General features: G+C 29.4%; 1 protein-coding gene across 1 annotated transcript; it reads right to left on the minus strand.

The window, feature by feature from the left end:
* Positions 1-457: 457 nt before the first annotated feature.
* On the minus strand, positions 458-23,601 carry LOC107439239 (protein LSM14 homolog B). The gene is made up of 8 exons (XM_016051762.4): positions 23,220-23,601; positions 20,237-20,412; positions 13,906-14,056; positions 12,317-12,553; positions 9,371-9,544; positions 8,161-8,341; positions 5,338-5,531; positions 458-1,628 (listed from the first exon to the last, which is right to left on the minus strand). The coding sequence occupies exons 1-8, from the start codon at positions 23,338-23,340 to the stop codon at positions 1,591-1,593; spliced, it is 1,272 nt and encodes a 423-aa protein (XP_015907248.1). The 5' UTR covers positions 23,341-23,601; the 3' UTR covers positions 458-1,590.
* Positions 23,602-23,759: the final 158 nt, after the last annotated feature.

Raw genomic sequence — 23,759 nt, forward strand, 5'->3', positions numbered from 1 at the left:
ATTAATTGCGGAAGCAGTAAAATTTTATGCAAAAATTTTGTAATTAAAAGTTGCCAACAGATAGCGCTGTACTAAGTTCTTGAAAAAGAACACAAATTCTGACTTTACACATGATATTTCAGCACCAGTCAATAGAATAGATGGTTTAATACTACATTATCAGTAGGACAATCTTTTTTCCCATTTTATAAGTAGAACTCATCATTCTGGTCATAATGGTTTTGCAGAGCCAGCTGGTGATAACTTTTGTAACTAGATTTCTGCCTAAAAGTTAAACAGCTTTTGCAGTAAAATTTTTTTTATTTCATTCTAGTATCGCCCTTTGTTTTGGAGATTTTTAATTTTAAAATCAGTCGGTCATTTGCTGGGAACTTTAAGACTCGCTCCATACGAGTTAGTAGTCTCCTTTTGCCTATATAATCAAAAATTTAGTATAAAGGGAAAAAATACAGTAGAATTTAAGAGTAAACATTTATTTCAATTTTTTTAAATTGATTTATACTTTGAAATGAAATAAAAAAAGTGAGCTACAAGTAAGTGAAATCATGACTTGAATTCACTGCACATTTAGATTCCCAAAACTCACTTTTTTACATAAGAAACAAGAATTTTCACAATAGATAATTTTCATAGGCCAAAAACTAACAATATTTTACATAGGTTACATATTTATTGATAAAAAAATACATTTCAGTCCATTCATTATTTTCTTTTAAAAAAGATAATCAAAAAATGCTACATGTGCGTCAGTAATCTACAAAGACTAACAATGAAGAAAAAAAAGAGTTCAGCTGGGAAATTAAATGAAATACAATTAAAACATAAAAAAGAATAGCAAAACTTAAGCACATTTTTCTTTTCTTTATATATTATACATTTCACCTTGATAATACACAAGGTACTTCTGTAGCAAATGAACTTATCTACAATTAAAAGCTTGTTTTTATTTTTATTCTTGTTAACTTATCCATCTCATAACATTCAAAATAGTAAGTTTAAATTAAACATCAAAAACAAACAAATGAAAAGTCTAAATTAAAAAGGAAAGCTCTAAATCAATGTTTATACTTAAATTATACATAGTTTTCGAAAATAGCTAGACCAAAAGAAAATTTTAGGCATGTTTTTTTTTTTATATTTTAAACTCTTTTTAAAACCATTTTTAAAAAGATACAATAAAGAAATAAAGCATAAAATATACACTCAATTATTTTTAAAAAATGTATACTTATTTTAAGTTTTAAAACTTTTAAAAACTGATCTAAAAGTTCGAACTAAAGGCAATACACTATATCATTAAAATATTTTACATGCCTAGAATTGGATAGAAAAAAAAAAGGGTAGTAAAAAAAAAAGAACCAAACCATCTATTTATGTTCTATTTTTAAAACATTATCTAAGTAACCTCATTATTAAAAATATGACATTAAACTATTGAATAGTTATTAAATGAAAGATAATCAAAGCATTAAAAATATCAGGTCCATTTATGCTTGATTGTATAAATTTTTACACATGTAATTAACCATAGAGAATGATTTTCCACTCGAAAACACAAATTATAATGTTACAATTCTGGAGTTTCAATTTTCACCGATTTTGAAGATTCGCACTAGAAGAAAGTAGATCTGGAAGAAAGAAAAAAATTCGTCAATTAAAAAAGGAAAATGCAAGAATAACAAAATTATACGGTTCATACACAAAATGGGACAATTTAATAACTCTTTTTCTTGATTATATTAGCCACCATAAAAACTATTTAAGCAGAATTTCGAATATATTCAATATTGAGTCCCATTCCTTATTTAATAGTGCAAAAAAGAAATTTAAAATTATTATCTGTTAAACTATAATTTAAAAAAGCTATCAGACGTTTTTTTTAGAATTAAATAAAAGTTATTTACATAAGCATATTCAACAAAATATTAAAACAAGATTAATATTTTCGATCATACTCAATTTATAAAAGATATGTAAAGAATTAAGCATACTAGTAAATTAGTGAACGGCCCTTATTAAAAATCTGTTTCATGGTTCAGTATTTCTTTAAAATGAATGAAATTTTTTTTTCTCAATAGTTTTGGAATGTAAATACAATAAGTTTTGAAGGTAAACATTTTTGTCAGAAATAAATTATTATATGGTCCCTACATTCATAATATTTAATAAATCTAAGATTATTATTTAAATTGTTTTCAAGTCAAATCATTAAGAGATGAATTTAAGCATATCGGAATGACAAATCTGAATTAAAAAGATTCTTTATTGCACTTGTTAAATGTTGAAACAGTAAAAAGCATTTCACACTTTTTTTTTTTAAAAAAGTTTGCATTTAAATATTTTTGAGTTTTTTCATAGAATAGCTAAAAAAGCACTGAAAATTTTATAAGTAATTAAAAATAAGTACAACAAGTAAAGCAATTTTTTGATTCAATTTCAAAGGGTGGAAAATGAAGCCTGAAATCGAGAATCTCTTGCAAAATAACATGGAGTTGCACATGAGAACATAAGGATCCTTTCCACCGAATCGAGCTCAGCATAAGCACATGTTTATCCGCATGTATTTCATGAAACCTGCAAAATGATTGGCACTTTCATACGAATGGATTGTAGTAAAATGAATGGTAAAAATGCTGAAAGGATTAATATAAAAACACCGCTTTCTGCATAATTGGTGGCGAAAATAGACACTGTCAAGAAAAAGAAAAAAAATCTCATTTTAGGAAAGGAGAACTGAACTTTTTAAAACCATCCAATAAAAAAAATCACCTCTAATGGCTTAAGCACTTTTAAAAACTTTACACGCCCTAGTCTCATGTTGTCCATTTAGTATGTTATGCCGCTTATTTCATTTTCTGCAGGTAAGGGAAAATTGCATACACCAATATTGTCAAATTATCCTGTATTTTACACTAAATTCTGCTTTGCACATAAAAATAAATTTTTTCTCAACAAAACTAGCAGAAACTTTTTCTGAATATTCATTTCTTTCTTTCTTTTTTTAAATAAGAGATTAGCTGTTCCTAGCTTTTCTGGCATTTGTTCTATTCGATATTATTCTTTTGTCTGTGAGAGCGGAATTTTACCCTTGAGTAAAAATCAATAGATGTTGAGATGGGCAAAGCACAGAAGGATGGTTAAAGGAAGTATGGGAGCTTAAAATGTAAAACTTGCAAGCAGAATTTTTGCCCAGAAATCTTCAACCCTTGAATCTAGGAATACTCTAATCACTTAAGGAACGTTGCAGTTAACAAATGGTATATTTTTTTGCTTGATTCCGGCGGCCTGAAAATTTTTCTAAAGCAAAACTCTTTTGGAAGCTCTGAATTAGTTTTACACAGCATTGGATAGTGTCGACTAAAGTGCTTAACAAATGAATTTAATAAAGCTTCTTGGGGTTTATTGCTCCTCGGTATCCAACGGGAACATATGCCTTTCGGAATAAAATTACATGCCTGAAAATCTTCCAAAGTCGATGACACGTGTATCGACTGCAACACAGATCCCATTACTTTTCAATTCTTTCAATATCAAAGCCTGCTCTCAACAATAGTGGTGAACACGAAGATGTGAACAAAAAATAATCAAAGCATATGCACACAACTGATCATTTTGAAAGCATAAAAATTCTGCAACATTTGCAAATGTAAAATACAAAGAAAATCTGGAGAGAAAAAAAAAAAACGTAAGTAATGAGAGGGATAATGTTAAAATCGTATATATATATATACAGTCAATTCGCTATAACTCGAAGTACGACAACTCGAATATTACTATAACTCGATTTTTTTATAAGGTCCCGACCCTTTTATCTTCAATTTCATGTAAATTATTCTCGATTACTCGAATTTTACTCCCGTCAACTCGATTTTTTTTTTTTTGGATCTTTTAAAGCAAGAAAAAAAACCAGGAGCTGATATCTTGCCCCTTCCTTTGCAAAACACGCACAATGTCTTTCGTATTCTTCATGGAGAAGGTAAAGTTGTCCCTCTTGAAGTATGTGAACAGTGATTAAATGAAACGTTACCAAATTTACTTCAAGGATACAGTTAAAATGATGTTTTAAATATTGATGAAATGGGTTTATTTTTTAAATGTCTTCCAAATAAGACTATGATGTTTAAGGATGAAAACTGCTCAAGGGGTAAAATGAGCAAGGAACGTTTCACTGTCCTAGTTGAAGGAAATGCGTCTGGGACAGAGAAATTGCCCTTACTAGTTATCGGAAAATACCGAAATCCCCGATGTTTCAAGAATGTAAAAACGTATCCTTTGGATTACAAGTCTAACAAAAAGTTTTGGATGACATCAGTTTTATTTGAAGACTATGTAAGAAAATTGGATCGGAAATTTTTCGCTAAAAAAAGAAAAGTGATACTCTTTATGGATAAATGCACAGCGCATAGTGATCTACCTAATTTGAAAGCAGTAAACTTGCATTTTTCTCCCGCCAAACACAACAGCAAAGTGGCAGCCGATGGACCAGGGTATCATAAAGTACTTCTAACAGTCTTATCGTAAATGGCTTGTCAGAAAAATGATCTTAAATATTGTAAGCATTTAGAAGATTTGTAATTAATAAGCATTAATTAAATTATGCGACAATATTTTGAAAGTCCAAAACCGAAACTAAAAGTAAGTCGAACTTCCGATATGTCGAAGTTTTTCGTCAGTCCTATCAGATTCGAGTTATTGCGAATTCACTGTATATATATATAAAAAAGCAATGATTACTCATTTTTCTAGTAGTTAAATAAAACATCCTGTTTCATGCGTTTTTTTAACGCTTGTCCAACAGAAAGCCTTAAATCAGGGTTCCACTGAATATAAACCAATTATCATAAAAGCAAGATTATTTAGTATGCACAGGTAACGGATTATACAAAAATTCCAGATACTTGAATTTCAAAAAACTAAGACATTAATTTTACTTTATTTCCAGCATAACCACACATCAGAATATAAAATTTGAACAGAATCGGCACCTTTAAATTATATCAAGAAGGAAAAACTACAATACTATATGCTTGTAACTAAAATTACAAAAGACAAAATGTGGGAAAGTATTTGAAAAAAAAATCTTTTTATATAACTCTCTTTTAAGACCAAAAAAATTTGTTTTTCATATTACTTATGATAAAGACGTGTTCTGAATTAAGCAGAAAAGAAATGCATACATAAAATCATACTTCATATGCAAAATAATGAGTGGTCATAGTTAAATTTTCATAGAATTGTCAATTCAACACATAGACTTAAATATGTAAAAATTACAAAGCTTGTAAATTTTTTATACCAATAAAAACTTAAAACCAAGGGATAATATAAAAGACTTACTTTGACGATCACCATACGACATTCCTCTGTTATCCCTATATCCTCCACCACCCCTGCGGGGCATATAGCCTCGACTTCGGTAGTTGGCTCTTCCACGCCACCCATTTCGCCTCATCCAATTGTTGTTAGCAGACACACCAAACGTTTCTACATTCAGTTTTCGCTCTTGACGCCAGTCGTGACGATGAATATTACTGCAAAACATTAAAGCTTCATGCAGCAAAAATAGTAGGAATGCACTATCAGCACTTTTAATGTATCGAAATTTAATTTTTATAATTTAACTAATTAAAATAATATCAATAAAAAATTAAGCAAACAATTTTCGACACAAATAAGACTGTGTTATGGGGTTAGGTCACTCTCATGATTTTCAACCCCCTTAAAAGGTGCCTTAATCATTTAATAGTAGCATAATTTTGAGAAGAACAATTATAAGAGTTATTTTACTTTTCTACAAGAAAATTATATATAACTAAGTGTATGAACAACATATGTATCCATTTAAAAAATTTTTTGCATTACTTTCAGCTTACATATGGAATAAGCCCTGAAATCTAGAAACAAGCTACCTTTAAACACATACAGGCACAAGAAATAGAGTGCTAAATATCAACACGTCATTTTGAAGAGAGCAAGAAGGAAGGGGTCAATATCTTAAATTTCTGCAAAACTCTTCACTGTTCTCTGTGAGCATCAGTATTTTTCTCAGAGCAACATTTTTCAAGACAGGAGAAATCACGTCTCAAACGAATCTTCCAATAATTTTTTAAACTACATTTAAAATCAGTAGAACATTCAAAATAGAATTCTTTAGGGAAGAACATTGAATTTTATAGCTGACTATTTTGCAATAAGCAATTTTCTTCCAAATTGAATGAACTATTTTTGGACATTTAGGATTAATTTTTCTTCTTCTTTTGGATGCCTCATTTAAATTGCAGTAAAGAGCTCTGAATATTTAATAAAATATATCTGCACAATTCTTTTTAATGTGTTAAGTATAACTATTAAATCCTAAGGAAAATTTAAAAGTTTATTAAAAAAAAAGGGCAAGATTCTGTACAGTAAGCTTTAAGCATACTGGGACAAGTGATCCATAAAAGGATTCTGAATAAATTATGTCACAATAAATGGCTATTATATTTCTATTTTACAATTGTTCAAATATTAATTTTGTTTATTGTTTCTTGTTGTGATCATCTGGACATTTTTCACTAAACTCGATAGCAAATGTGGTTATTAAACACTGTCTAAGTAAAATATATTTCAGAAATTTATTTTCGTAATTTTTCTAAAACCTATTCAATTCTATATTATAAATAACCTAGGTATGAAAACACTGCAAATATTTTGCAAGAAAGTAATTTAGTGGAAGATATCTCAATGTATTATTTAAAAATTTTGTGTTTCCAGTATTGTTGATTTGAATCTACCATTTTTAAAATCAGATGAAGGCAAATCAATATTTGAAAAACTGCACCTTACAAGATATTCCAGCTCTAGCTAAAAAGAATAAAAGTAGGTATGATCCGTCAATACAGTAGTCCCTAAACTTTTGTGTCTCGTTGACCCCTTGCCATGTTTTTTGGTTTTGGGTAGACCTGATAATGATTTTTTGTAAATTCATCAACTTCAAATGTATTTTTGACAGCTGGTATAGTGCTGCTCACTCTGTGACAGATTTAAATTTCTAACTGTAGTGAGAAAAACTTAAAATTAATATTTAAATAGTGCACTATAAGACCCGTACTCCGTTACTAATATTATAATTGTGGAAATATAAGTTTGTACAAAACCGTAGTAGTGTATTTTAGGTTTGTTTATTACATTATCACGTAAAAACCAAGCAACAAATCTCCGTGATCTTGTGCACAGATGGAGGTCTAGCTAGCTAAAGAGTTGACACAGGCTAAGCTACAATTTAACGTGGAAAAATACTTTATTACAAAATAAAACGTTACACACAGAGAAAATAAAAACGCATGCGGGCGGAGCTCCAGGCAACTGCTAGTTTATAATAAATCAGTTTCATACATCAAAAAATGACCCTAATAACTTAAATTTTTACTTCATAGCTACTTTTATAAATTATGTAGAAAGATATATGCCTTTATATATGGTAGTATAATGTAAGTAAATAGGTACTATCAGTGTATGTTGATTAGTCCATACATGAAATGCCAAAATTAAGTCACGAACTGCTTATATGAGATCCACCATCGTTGACCCCCATTTTTATTTCATGGACCCTCCCCCAATTTTGTTTTCACTTGATATGAATACACTGCAGGTTTTTTCGACCGTATAGACTACTTTGGGTATCACTGCTTCAATACATCACTATAAAAACATGTTAATTCATTGTTAATTAAGCTTTTTTTCATAAAATGACTACCTAAAAGTTTGAAACAATTAATCCTGCAGATAAGAATGCATCTGAACCCCATATGTTATAATTGCACTATTTCTAAGCTCCAACTATTAAATTTTGTGATTTTTTTAAAATAAAATAAAAATATTTTGAAATGAAAATCCAAATCTTGAAATTGACTATTTTAAAATCAACATTTTTAATCTCAGAAAATGGAATATCTTGAACAGACATAAATATCAGAACTATGAACCTTACACATGGATAGGAAGAAAATGCAGTAGGATATAATAGAAATTCCATGATAATCTTTGCATAATGTACTAAATATCTAAAACAGGAAAATTTCTTCTGACCTAACTCTAAGAATTAAATCTACCACCAAAAAAATATTCTCAGATTCTATGTCTAAAGTCTATGTTCAATGAATGTTATCCTATCTAACTTACCCTTTGCTTCTTTCAACTGCTTCACAACTTATGTTGTCAAAGAAGGATTTAGACTTGTTGTAAAAAGCCGCTTTATTCTCGCTGTCCTCTCCTTCAACATCTCCCCCATTCTCGTCATTCCACAACGCATCCTTTTCTTTTTCTTCAGTCGAATCAACGAGAGAATTGGATGTTGGAGACTCTAAAGATTATCATGTATCATTCATTAATTTTTCAACATTATAAAACGTTTTTTTTTTTAAATATCAATTACCAATAGGCAAATGAAATAAATTCATTACCCTCTCCTACAAAATAATTTTTTTATTTTCAAGGGCAGAGTTACAAAACAAAACGTCTTATTTGACTATTCACCTTCCAGTACCGCCACTTATCAGATCTCTATCACTTCTTACAGTAAAGAAAATGACGAAAGGAAGGGAGAGTGATGGAAATTTCTATAATTTTGCTCAAAGTATCTTTTTTTTTTTTTGTAGGAAAGATTGTTATAACCATTTTGAAAATTACTCTAAGGAAATCTACAACTTTTTAAGCACTCTACCACAGAATTCAAGGACTCTTCAAGTACCATTGGAACTCTGGCCAAAGTAACGATTTTTGCTCAATGATTATCGGAGCAGCTTGCAGAAATTTTGGGAAAATTGCTCCAAGCTGTTCCAACCATGACTATAATAGCCTATTAGCTGTGTGCAAAAATAATCTGCTTATTAATTTCAACAACTTAGTTTCACATTCATTCAAATAAAAATACTTTATAACCTTCCTAAGCACATAATCTGTATAAATAAATCTTAATCTAGTCTTCATTTGATGTCAAACTGATCAATAGAATCTTTATTTTTACAAGTATTGAGCTTGAATAAAATTTAGAATTTTTAATTAGAAATATTAAGTACTTTATTATAAAATTGCCTTGAAATCGTATTAAGAATTATTAATACATTTTATCCTTAGTTTTTTTTTTAAACAAAAATTATGATTTATGCCATCCCTGCTATAAAATGTTGCATACTAGAAACACACTAATTTTTGGAAAACAAATATTAATTTCTAACAGCCTTGTTTTAAATAGGTGGCCAAATATAATAACAAAATAAATAACTGGAAGAAAAAAAAAATACTGAATTTAATGAGCTGTGCATCATAGGAATTAAAAAAAAAAGTAGTTTCTTCAAAATTTTTCAAATATCAACAAAAATAGGAAACTAACTTGATGGTTCATCTTGATCACCAATTTTTATCTTCGCAAGCTTGCCCTCTAATTCCTGAAACTCTGCATTGGCTTGTTCAAAATCATATTCACCTTCAAAGTCTAACACACCTCCCTTGGATCGACCAAAATTCTGGCGGTTTCTGCCACCCTGGCGACCTCTTCTCTGATTTCCTATTAGAATATAATTTTTGTCAGAAACAGAGCAGACATTAAAAAATAAAAATTTTCACACATGAAGTTGTATTACAAAGGAATAACAAACACAAAGAAAATGTATGAAGGATGAGGAAAAGAACTGCCCCTCATCCCCCTTCTTCTGAAACCATCATTCCAGCGCCACAACTTCCACGCCCCACCACTATTCCTTTTTAACCAAAAGAAACAGTTTTCGTTTGTTGCTGAAAGAATTAACTTCATAGCCTAGCCGGGGCATATACTTGTGTAAACGGGGCAGACGGCCCATATTTTTAAACTTTCATGTTTTTTTCATAAATATTTAATATTTCATCATATATGTAAATTCATTTTATTATTAAATATTTCAATCATAGAAAACCCCATGTATATATGTAGGATGATGTTGATGACCATTGATTAAGTCACTCAAAATCAATAACGATCACACTTATCCTTTAATAATTAACAAGTTTTCACACAGACTCTTTCTCAAACAACACAGGTTAGTTTAACACTTACAACTTCTTTAAACACAAGTCACACAGACTCATACTTAAACCACCTAGGTTTTCTTTTACATTTTCAACCACTACTCTTCCTTCCCATCGAAATAGCTCTAATAATTCTATCAAGGAGAACGACACCTATCGGACTCACACAGAGGTTGTTACGTCTAGTTTATCACATATATATTGTTCTTCAGGTTTTAGTAATTACATATCAGTTGATAAATTTATTATGTGTCTTATTTATATTTCTAGCTCATGCCAATTATCTTGAGCAATGGAAAACTGCTTATTTCTGCAAGAGCAAAAAGTGTCAGTTTTATTTCAGCTTAAGGCTGTCTTTTATTAACAGTACATTCGCAACTTTACATAAAATACTAATGCATGAATGGTTTTGAAACAGTCCACACTCACAACAAAGTTAACTCAGCTTTATTCATTTTTCAGCACAGCATGGAAGCCATACTTGTCCAAAGAATTAATTGGTTATTTAGCTAATAATTATAATATTAATGAATAATTTTCATTCTTTCTAAAATAAATAAACAAATAAAAATAGCATAGGCGTACAAAACTGTTTTGAGCAAAGGGCCATGCGCACAGTAGATTAAAAAACAAAAGGCTGCATGACTAAGTACTTATACATGTTGACAGCAATTAGGGTTATTTCTATATGAGCATCAGTGTATTAGGCCAAGGCTTAAGAATGAATATAACGGCTAGTTCACACTTTTAAGAGACTCATGCCGATCCGAGCTTCTGAACTGTTTCACATGCAACTAGCATTTTTTTAAAAAACTTATTTCAAAATATTGTTTTCCATAATTTTTTTTTATTATTTTGAGGTGATTTTCTTCTCACCTGATTACAAAAAGTAGTCCAGCTTGTGTGACCGACAAGAGTTATTATAAAACACAAAAAGAAAAAATGCAAATTTACCTATTTTACTTCAGAAAATATAACAATGACATCAAATGAATTATAAAAATGTACTAGAAGAATGTACTAGAAGAATTTATCCTGCTGCAAATAAGAAAGCATTATGCTCTATGTTCTTTGTTTAGACATTTAAGAACTTTTAACAACTTTAAACAGAAAATGAAATCCTGAACCTCAAAAATAAAAATTTATGATTAAAAATTCTTCGAATTTTTAATGTCATTATTCGAAATATTTATGTGTAATATTTCCATTATTATATGCTCAAAAATTACTTTTTTTGTAATTAGCATTTAAGGTTTTCGTTTCTGAGGAATAATGCATAAATGTATGAGAATATATTAAAATTATACATCCCAATTAATAAATTGTTATCGAACAATGTGTTACTGTAAAAATGTTCTTATATGCTTTCTTTCATTTAACAGTAAAAAACTAAAATTAGAAAACAATAATGAAACAATGAAGAGAAACATAGGGAAATTTTTTTAAACTTTACTTAATACTATAAGAAAATCTATGAATACTATATTTTTTAACAGAAATAATTTGTTAACATGGAAAAGTTTGATCTATCATCTATTCAGAAAAATGTCAAACATTCTAACGCATTTTATACAGAAAGTATAAACAGCAAAGTTTTCATATCGTTTAGTCGTGATTTTTGAGATCTGTGTGCAGCGTAACATCATGAAGTGGGGAATCATAGCTTCAACTTTGAGTAAGGAATGAACCAGCCCTTCTCTTTAGCTCTTGTACAAGGCACTGAATCCTTTTTATAAATTAACTGTTAAAATTCATTCAAATCTGGTGTTTGTTTTTTTCTTCTTCAAAAATTTTCCTTCGTTTAAAAAACATTAACAATTTAAAAAATTAACGGAAAAAACTTTTCGAGTAATATAAATATCAAATCGCTTGTTAAAATAAGAAAATTGAATTCCTGTTACAACAAAATGCAGAAACAAAAATTGCAAGGAACTTCTTATGATCTGGGCTTTCGATCAATTTTATATCTTTTATTACTTGATTTTTCAAATTCTGATATTTTTAATCGACTGCTGTTATGACAAGAAAATTTAGAATTAAGAGTTATCACTCACTGATGCGCTTAATTAATGAAGATTTAATTATAACTTCTCGTCATTTTTCGATAGATATTTGTCGTTTTTCGGACACCTCCACATGATTTTTAGAACTTTAGTATTTTCAATACAATATTGTGACAACCAAAGTTTGAATTCACTTTTTGATGTACTCAGCTCACTGTCATAATTATTAATGCCCAACGGTAGACTTAGAAAGATTGCAATATACTACATACTGCCACGCTGAGGAGAACGTTGTTGCGGATGTTGTCGCTGTTGCTGCTCTTGCCTGCGTCCTTGACTTGTAGACCTCCGATTTGTTTGCCTCTGAGAATGCTGCTGACCTCTGCCCTGCTGTCTCTGAGAGCGATCAGACAAATGATTAGAGGTAGGAGGAGAAATCTGTAAGCTGGCATCAAGAGAAGGACTCTTTCTTTGTTGTGGAGTGGGAGTAGGAGTTTCTGATCTAGAATCTAAAAGAAAAAACTTTCATATTTATGCACACAAAAATTGGGGGAAAAAAAAACTGCTAATAAAATATTTTTTTAAAATCTCCTGAACATGAATAAAATTAAACTTCAATTAAATTTACCTTCAAAAGTTTTTCCTTGATATTGAGCAGGCTGGTAAACATAACTTTTAAATTTTACATAAAAAAAATTAAAGAAAAAGCAATAAGTTAAGAAAAAACTTATTTGAATAAGAATTCTTTTTTAAATGAACAAACCATAGCCAAATAAGTTTTTATGCTCCAGGTCAGCTTATGAGCTAAAGTTTGGTTAAGCCTCCGGGAAATATACTTTCATATATGTTTGAGTTTCGGATTTTATGATCAAAGGGACCATTAATTATTATTAAAATGAATATATAGTATTTTAATTTTAAAAATGAAAATATATAGGTACTGCAGCATTAAATTTCCAGGCAGAAATTATTTGTCTGTAGAATCATCCAAAATTAAAAGCACAAATCATTTATTTTTTAATATTTTTCTAAAAAATTTAAAAGACTAAAAAAAATATTAAAAACTAAAAGAGGCTTAGAGGATGGGAAAATTTAATGATTCATCTCCAAGGAAGACAATTCCGGATCCCTCATGCTCCCTATTTAAGGCATACAAAATTCAGTAAATACTTTGATTTAACTCAGAGAAATAGGTAAAAATCAAATAGGTACTTTCGTGGCAAAATTAAATATAATTAACAGCTATGGAAATTAAATACAGTGAAACCTCTCAGGAGCGACCACTCTCTGTTCCGCGGTAAAACGGTCGTTAATGGAGGTGGTTCGTTCCAAGAGGTTACCTCCATTGACTTCAAAATTGTTATCGCAGGTACGTGAATTTTCGAAAACTGTTTTAATATTAGTCAGTGTCATTTGCTTGGAGCAGAAATGTCACTTCTGTTGGCGTCACGAAAAGACATATCTATGAATTTAATATAGCACCTATAAAAATGATCCCAACTGTTACAATTATGTGTAAAAACAAATGTACCAATTAAAAATGATAAAGCTATTTTAAATAAATAAACAATTATGCTCTTTATTTTAAGTTTGCATTTAATTTCGTACCATTAAAATGACTTAGCTTTAAAAGATGAGAAGTAAGCTTCTTATTTGCTTTGTTAAATTTTTTGTTTGGATAATTTTTTGTTTCCTTATTTGACTATTTTTTTCCATATTTAGTCAAGATCTTTTCCCCGTTGCTGGGAGAGGTTTTAATGGTCTCTCCTAAAAAAGCTTTCTTCAACACAAAAAATTCTGTGCCTCCCAAAAGTGGTCGTTTATAGAGGTATCACTGTATTTGAACAAATAAATAATTTACCAGATTGCTGGGAACTGGCAGTGGTGAATGGCTGTGGAATGTGCTGTAAATTAGATTGTGTATAATTCTGAGAGGGTAGAGCTCCTATAGGACCAAAAGAACTGCCAGACTGATTAAATGAATTTGAAGCAGAAGGTACAGGTGCAGAATGCTGAAATAAAAAAATACACAATTTTAATAAAATAAAGATAAATGCAGAATAAATAAAAAGATTAATTACAATAAAAAAGTCAAAGTTTTAAACCAGGGCTAGAAGTCCAAAATAGAAAACTTAAGGACAATATTGACTCAAAACTTAAGGACAATGATTCTCTAATGTGAGCAATTTGTACAATACCAACATAGATTTGCTGCTATACAAATGGTAATAGTTTTGGTAGTTTTTGCACTTAAGTGGAATTTTTTATTTATTTTTAAAACTAGATTTTTGTTTAAGTTACCAATTTTTTTTAAAAAAAGGGAGGGAGGAAAAGTCTAAAATATAGAAAATCATTAAGTAGTAGCAAAATAGGAGGATTCGAGAGATAAGAGCTTTTTTATATATTTCTCCCACATCAAATGCTTTTATGCCATCAAATCAAGGGTAATTTTCTCTAACACAGGAGGTAGATTAATATCGTACTTGACACGCTATGAAGACTCTGTCAATCATTTTGTTGTTTACTTTGTTTCATGGTATAGAACATAATTTTGATTTTGAGATTTCCTCAATTCTTTTTCAGATAAATGATATTTACTTTTTCTGAGAACTTCAACAAAAATTTGGAAAATCATAAACTTTTTAGGAGAAATGCTTAATTTCAATACTAGTTTCTTTTAAATAGTTCAGAATTTTCAATCTTTTAAAAAAAGCGGTGACATGTTTGCGAAAAGGGCCTCAGTTAAAAATGCTACCACTCACCACTTGGCAATGACAAATTTTTTTTTTTTACTAAATTTTGCCCTTAACTGTTGAGGTGGAGCCTCTGAACTTTTTAATTTTTTTAAAAATAAACACTTGTATCTACCTTATAATCAGAACGTCAGAAAAATTAACATGTTGCGCGTTTTCACGAGCAAGAAAGAAAACACGCCCTTTAATCTTTATTAAGGTTAAGGCAATAAGGAACAAAATGGAATAAGCAAATAAAAAAATATAATTAATATCAGCCGCCTATGACGACTAGTGTGGATTTAATTTTTGTCTCCTACATGTTCCTTTGGTATTGTTGTGAATTTGTAATTAAAAGGTTTAGTAACAGGTATGCTAACATTAAAAAATATATTCTCGCCTCGATGGACAATAAATCAATCAAACAATTTTGTAAAAGTTAAACTTACTTGCTTCCATTAACCATGCAAGCCAAATTAATTTCTTCAATAAGTGATTTTTGTTAGAACAAAACTAACTTAAACTGTTATAAATTTCTTTAAGTTTAAAGAATATACAGATCTAAAACAGTAAACAATTAATTTCAAAGCAAAGACAAAATTAAGTTAGCTTAATGCACAGTTCAAGGATTAAAAAACAATGTAACCAAGAAAATCAGTATTTACGCTTAAAAAATTAAAATCAAATTTAGCGTGCCAGGGACTTTTATTAAGACCAGACACAAAGTTTTTATTATTAAAAAACTGTGACAAACCAGGGTTGGGGTTTTGGACGCCCTAAACTGGTTTTGGACAGGACACTTGGGTTTTACTGTCTTAAACTGGGTAAATCTGTCCTAAACTGGGTAAAACTGTCTTAAAGTGTCCAAAAAAATGTGTTGACATACAATTATAATGTGTTGACATAAATAATGTGTTGACATACAATTGTGTACTAATATATTATTATAAAAACGGTTACATTGATACTTTACATTTAGTGAAGAAAAAAAAGTACCAATTGAAAAAATAAAGCTGGAAATTATATTTTCCTCAGTTCACATAAGAGACAATTACTACTTGAAAAACTACCTGGTTTAGCAAATTAAAACTACTGAGAATATATAATAATATTTCATTTCTTTTAATAAATACTGTTATGTGATTTATAGCAAATATATCAGTAATATTACTTTTAAAATTATATTGGGAAAAAAAACTTTAACAATGGACCGAATCATTAGGTTCATATTATAGTCTAATCTAACTACAGCACTCTGAAACGTATCAATAACAGTGAAGTAGAAATATATAGTAACTCCTTAACATACAAAAATTGCTATTTTAGTTTGAAAAATTACATGACAACCAGCAACTGTTTATATAATTATTTTTTATTTGATAAGAATTTTGCATTTTATAGCATAAATAACAGCAATTATAAATAAAATTTTGATGATGAGTTAATTAACTCTTTTCCCCCCCCCAAATTTTTTTTAATTAAATCCCTTTTTTAGTGACTGCTTTTGTTTGCTATATCTTTTATGTTTGCTATATTTAGTCGTTAGTTCATCTTCAAACATCTTGTGACAAATCCTATTTTTTCTTCTTTGCAAGCACAGAATGTAAGTTTTGAATATATTCCCTTCCAGTTTCTCTGATGTTGTAACACTTACATATACTAATAATCGTCGTTAGAAAAACAGTCACCTTTATAGTAACTAATTTTAAAAAAATTTACTCGCGATAGTTGATCTTAAAATTGCGTGAATATGAATAACAATTATGGATTTTGAAATCACATGAATATGAAACTAGATATACGATTTTGAAAATGAGAAAATACAAACTGGGATACAGAATTTTTAAAATGCGTAAATACAAATCACGATTCATAATTTTTAGATCGTGTAAATACGAATCATGATGCGTAATTTTTAGATTGCATAAATAAGAATTATGATGCATAACTTTTAGAATGAGTGAATGCGAATCCCAATGCCTTATTTTAAAATCGCGTATAAATAAGAAAATCAATGTTTGATATTATAAACCGCAAGAGCAAATCAACACATTGATTTTTAAACTTGCGTGAATACGAATCGCTACATAGGTTTTTAAAAAGACGTAACTACGAATCACAATATCGTATTTTTAAATCTCGTAAATAAGAATCGCAACGTACAATATTCAAATCGCATGAATAAGAATCGCAACACGCAAATATGAAAAGCTATATTTGATATTACAATCGTGTGAATAAGAATCGAGATATTAGCAGATTCCAGGCTTGGGACCTCTAAAAGGCTTGTCAAAAGCAGCGTCGTTTGAATTACGAAAATCGGATCTATCTGGAGAGCGGGTAAAAAATTCGGAAAATCTTATCTGCTGCGCGTAAAAGGGGAGAAAATAGGTAGGTAAAATAAGTAAAAATGAGAAAGGATTGGTAGCTATGTAGTTTAAACTTTCTGTTTCTCTTTGAAAATCGGTGAATTTTCTGAAAAAGCGGAATACTTATAAAAAAAAATGAAATTTTTAGAAAATCTGAATTTTTGATAAAAAAAAGCTGAAATTTAAGAGATAAAAGCGAAAAAAGCGGAAAAATCTCATCCCTGAAAATATTTTGCAATTTTCTAAAACAGTTCTTAAAATATGACAAATATGCATGCTGATAGCAAAATTAATATTAAAGGGCTTTGACGTTTGGACACTCTCCTCACCAAACCACTTGAGGGTTACAAATCCAAAGGTATGTTCATTCCATGAATATGAATAAGATATTGGACTTAAATGCAAAACTACAAATTGCGACATAGAATTTTTAAATCGCGTAAATACGAATCAAGATGCATGTTCACGTGAATACGAATTGCAATACATAGCTTTTAAACCATGTATAAATCGATACTATTACAACAGCGTGAATACGAAGCGTAATATTGCATTTTTAAAACGCACGAATACAAACCGCAACATTACATTTTTAAAAAGTGCAAATTGGAATCGAGAAGTACAATTTTTAAATTAAGTGAATACTAACCGTAACATGCAACTTTTTTATCAAGTACATATGAAAATCGATTATTGATACAAAAATCATAATATTAGCATATTTCAACAGAGTTACAATGCATTATTTGCGTGAAAACCACATACCCTATTTCTAGTTTTTAGACTGGGAATGCAGGAGCATTCTGGAATACAATCACCACTGATCAGATAGTTAGATTAAAAGTTATTAAAGGTGTTATCTATTTTTTTAGCACTCTATATTAACAATTCTATAAAATTATCAACTTATTTTTATAAGTTATTAACAAATTAAAATAAAACATATCAGCAATTACAATATACAAACAATATATTTATAAACAAAGAGGCACTGTAAGCATTTGATTTGATTCAAGCTTTTTTTTCTTAGATTCACACTATTTTAAAATTAAATTGGGAGATTTGTATTCATATGATTTAAAAATATCAAATTGAGATTTGTTTCATACAATTTAAATAAATAAATCTCACATCGATATTTTTTTATTAAAACAATAACATTCTGTGGATAAACGATTTTCTACATAATTTTTTTATTACTCAAATTTCAGGTATTTCTTTAATTATTTAAAAAAAAATTTTGCATTTTTTTTTTTTTTTTTTTTTGCCTTTTCACCTAACTCATCACTGTTGTATGAATCAATATTGAGTTTTAGGATTTACATTGATTCAGACAGATTTTTTCTCAGAATTTGCGGTACTTACATTATTTAGCAAAAACAACGTTTTGTATATCACGTAATGCCACATGCATAAATGATAAAGAAATTTTTTTTAAAGAAATGGACAAAAGACTTTTTTTTACAACAAATACATTATTCAGAGTTCTTCTTAGGCTGAGGGCTAGCTGTTTTTGCTTTCCTCGGTGAAATAGATATCCCACAATTACAAATTGATAATTTGTAAGCTACAAATCGTTTGCGGTCGCCCCCTTTTACATGGTGGACGCTAGAGGAAGGGGGTTTGAACGGCGAGAGGACCACTCGTCTGGTCAGCAGATGGGGAGATAAGGAGTGATAGATTTAAATGACCCCGTCCGAGGAGTCTGTCGAGGCACACGTAGGCACAAGCCATTTTACATGCAGAAAGGTAGACCCCCTGGCCGGCTGTGGTCAATGGCACGTGGCATCCATGTCTAATTGGTTGATATCCATGTCTAATGAGGGAGGGCTTTCCTTCAACTTTGCGAGGTTGCTCTCTCCGTTAGAAATAAAAAAGAGCAGGGTGCTTCCTCTCTGAAAGGGACGCTCACTTTATCAAAATGTGTAACATTATGCAAGAGCTGAATTTATGCTTAACAATTTTTACCGCTCATACTATTTTATGAGTATATTTCAAATGGTAATTCTCTCTCATTATCAAAATAAAATATAAATTTGAAGTTTATAAAAATATTTAAAGGCATGCTGCATGTCAAAATTTTTTTTCCAAAAAAAGCAAACTAGCAAAAAATGATTTAATTAATTGATAAACAACTTAGCCTTTTAACTGAAAATTATGAAGAAAAAAACATATGATATGATAAAACATAGATAAATTTTTTTAATAAAGGCAAGGGTATGTCCAGACATTTTGTGAAAGGTCCTGTTTTTGTGAAAAAATTACTCTTAATTTGTGAATGTAAAATAAATGTCAAGTCACATTCTTTCATCCAGGGTCCTGCTATTATGAATTTTTGCAAAAAACTTTTTTAAGGAGTTTTTCAATTGTAAATAGATACAAGATTATGCTCAACACTGTAAAATTATAACACAAAAAAATTAAATTTTCAAAAATAAACAGCAATTGCTGTTGTTAAATTAGAAATGCAACATACATATGTTTGGTATTTAGCCTATACTGCTGAATATTCATTTCGGACGAATAATGGAAGAAGCGCCTGCCGAAGACAAAACTTAATTCGTTTACAATAGTCTTTCTTTTTTCCTTCCCCCCTGGGAAGGGTTTATTCGATTAACAAAACAATGAAGATAAACAAATTTGCGAAGGGTCTGATTAAAGGATAAATTATTTTGTGAAGGGTCCATTTTAAAGTTAAAATATTTTGTGAAGGACCCGTTTTTTTGGAAAAGATATTTTGAGGCCCAAATTTCTTCTAAGGTATTTATTTAAAATAATAGCAATAATAGTAATAAGAATTAAACCTATAAGCACAGATAATTTTACCAATAATTATTTGAAAACTATGAATATATTTTTCAAAATAGAATCTGAATAAAACGGCAGTGTTTTTAAAGGATGGTGTCTTACTTATACAAAAGGGATGCATTTATTAGGATCAAAGGGCAAGAAGGGTGGGCGCCCTTCAAATAACAATTGGGGAGAACACTACATTATTTATGAGAAATTTCTAGTTATAAATCTTTGAACCGATAACTTATTTAGCAACCTTTTATTATAACATCCTTCTTAGAATAGGGGTTGTACTAACCTGTACAATAGCTGGATCATTAGGAAGACCACTATTCAAAGTTTGTTGAGGCTTTGGAGGCTCACAAACATGAAGATCTTTTATGTCACTAGCTCTAAATATGATATATTCATAGACTTCATCTCTAGGAGCAACTGGACGTTCTGTTGGCCTGTCTTCAGTACCAAAGGACTTCACTAAAATACATCATTAAAGAATTTAATCTTTTTACCCCTTAAAAAAATCTGTACATGATAAAATAAAATAAACTTATTTTAATTTTCTTCTATAAAGAATTTATTTAGAAACATTAGTTACAGCATACTTCCGATATCTCGAAATCCTTGTTATGAAAAGTCTCTTCTCAAAATCTTGTTTTGAAAAAAAAAAAAAAAAATATTCTAAATAGAAAATAAATTTTTTCGAAAAAAATCGCAATGTAAGTTTAATGTGAATCAATTTGTTTCTATTTAATGGATAATTATTTTCATCATACTTTTTTAAAAAGAAAATTATTGTGCTTAGATTATAGTAAACTACCATTACATACATATTTATTAGTAAGTACAGTAGGGAACCGATTATCCGGAACGATCGGGACCATCGCTATTCCGGATAACTGATTTTTCCGGTTTTCTGAATCGCTACAAAAAGCCGTTTTTTTCATTGTTAAACCCAACTAAAAAAATTTTTTCTTGGAAATAATCTTAAGAAGAAAAAACGATGGAGTAATACGCTAATGATTATTTCCAAAATGATGGTAAGGTAAACATCTTTCAAAAAAGAAAGAAAAATCCTAAAATCTTATGAGGAAAAAATTTTTTTTTAAAAAAATGGCGGGAAAATTTATGGAATTTCATTCCGGTTTTTTGGTTTTCCGGTTTTCTGATTTCCGGATAACGGGTTCTGTACTGTATTATGCTTCATGACTCTACATTTTAAAGTAATATTTTAGAATATACTTTTCAGAACAAATTTAGTTCCGAACATATTTCGAAAATCCGCCATATCTTAGGATCTCTTCAACATAGGATCCTGTGAACTCTTAAGATCCCTTCAACTTAGAGAAATAGAGAATATACTAGATTTTGTAAGAATTATTCAGTAAGAAGTGAAAATAACAATTCTTAAAATAATAGGTTTCAAATAGCTTTATATTTTAAAAATTATAGATAAAAATAATAAAAAATTTTATACTCATGGTTTCTTAATACAAGTGCTTTTGTTTAATTAACAGAAATTGTTTCAATTGCTATAGATCTAATAAATCGTCAACATTTTTAGAGAAAATTACAGAGCATTTTAGGTCATCAAAATTGCCAAGTTCAGTTAGAATAATTATTAAATGAACAGATTGTTGTGACAATCACAAGCCACAAAATTATACAAAATTCACTTGAAAACTAAATTCTCAACACTGGCACTTCTATGGATTCCAATATAATTTGGAATTGTTCGTGAGGAGATTTCCATATTGTGATCTGAGACAGAATAATCGGCAACCTCCAGGCAGCGACCTGCAAAAAACATCACAGAAAGGGTCCAAATGGAAAGGTATAACTCGTGGCCACCCCTGGGCAAATATCTACAAGCTTTTTTTCGAAGTTGCAAGTGCAAAATCTATTTTGCCCTTTGGCGACTCTAGTTGGTGTGACAGATCACGATACAGAAATATCCCTTGTTTGATAGAGCAGTTACAAAATTATAAGGGGAAAGAAACGAAGAACCATTAAAAACTTTTTTAACTCCATTAGCAAGTTTTTGTTAGAAGAGGAGAAAAAAAAAAAAAAAACACATTTCCAACTTATGAACACTATTTACTCAACAAGGTAATGAAAAAATTTTTTTTTTCAATTTTATTTGTTCTACGGTCTAATAATAATAATAAAAAAAAGAAATATTAAATTAGCTTTAAAAATTAAAATGTTCAAAAAATTTTAAGTTTAAATTTATTTTTTTAATCAAACACAAAATTATTTAAGGCAGAAAAATTATTGCTATAAATTGAATTAAATCAGACATAATTCCCTATTCAAAATTTGCCATACTTTTTTCCTAACTTCCAGCACAATGACCAACTCTGATTTTTTAAAGATACCATATTTGCTGAACTTTAGAAATTACTCTTGTTATCGAACAGTGAATTCCACATAATTTTTAGTTGCAAATAAGTCATTGAATGAATAATGACAATTTGAAAAGAACTACCTGAAGATTAGAACTATTTTTACCTCTTATGTTTAACTACTATTTATTAATAACCATAGAAAAAAAAAGAATATAATAATTTTGATCTATTATGTAGAAATTTTTCAGCCATTGTTCGTTTTTATGTAGCTTTTGGTTAAGCAACTTCCCTTTATTTAAAGCTTCAAACTTATATAGCATTAAGAATAGTTGTGTTTATTTAATTAAGGAGGATAATTTATGTTTTCATAATTGCATTCCATTTAGAACGGGAATATCCCCTTTTAGTGTTTAAACAAGGGAAACGAAATACATTTCATTAAGATAAAAAATAAGTAACTTGTAAACAAAAGATAAAAAAGCTAAAGGATTATTACTATTCTATCATAATAATGAGATAACGATGACTAAGAAAAGACCAGATGAAATGAAACCAGACAGATTTTAATAGAGATAATATATGAAACGAAATTAATAAAATCTATAACGCGCCAACGAAAAAGAATGCTTATTAACTCAGAGCTATAATTCTAAATAAAAGCTTATATTAACATTTTCGTTAGTATATTCTGCACTTATTGTTAATACAAATATAGTCAGTAATATTCATCAGGGGACAGCATTTATAAGAGAGAGAAAAATACTAGTGTTTACACTGTCTGTATAGAAAATGACTGTAAATAGGGAATACAATTAACTATGCCGATTTTACAACGCAGATGTATATTACATAATAACACTAATGTTAATGCATGATTTCATAAATTATACATTTCTTAAAAAGAAAATATGACAAATAAAAGTGTCACTTGTATACCTTTAGCAAGGGCAACAGTTGATTCTTTGGTATCAATTGTATACAAAATGCCTTCATAGCGAATTTCAGATTTCGATATTAGGCTTATTTTACTCCCTAAATATGGAATACCACCACTCATGTTTATAATTATAAATAATGCACCGGAATTTTAGGATGAAATCAGATGGCGATGAAAATAGCGGTATTTACATTATTTTTGCGGCAAATGAAAGCTTCAGACAAAGCGATGATTCAACATGGATGTCAAACTAGCTGCTGCTGATATCCCAGATTTGAGTACGCCATGCTAAATGGACGATTTTTTATTTTTTGACTCCTCCTCGAAATTTTCCACAGGCGCAGAAGGAAGCAGAGCTGCTTAAGCCCCGCCCATTTTAATAACAATGTTTTTATTTATCACATTTGATTTTCGTAAATAAATACTATTAACAATGATTATAAACAATTCTATAGACAAATTAAATGCAATTATGAATCGCAATGGTTTAAAAATAAATGAAATCCATAACGGTTGTGAGAAAAACATATGTTTTAATT

Source organism: Parasteatoda tepidariorum, chromosome 4, assembly GCF_982258835.1.
Source record: "Parasteatoda tepidariorum strain Cologne lab strain chromosome 4, Ptep-v5.0, whole genome shotgun sequence".
NCBI lineage: Eukaryota > Metazoa > Arthropoda > Arachnida > Araneae > Theridiidae > Parasteatoda > Parasteatoda tepidariorum.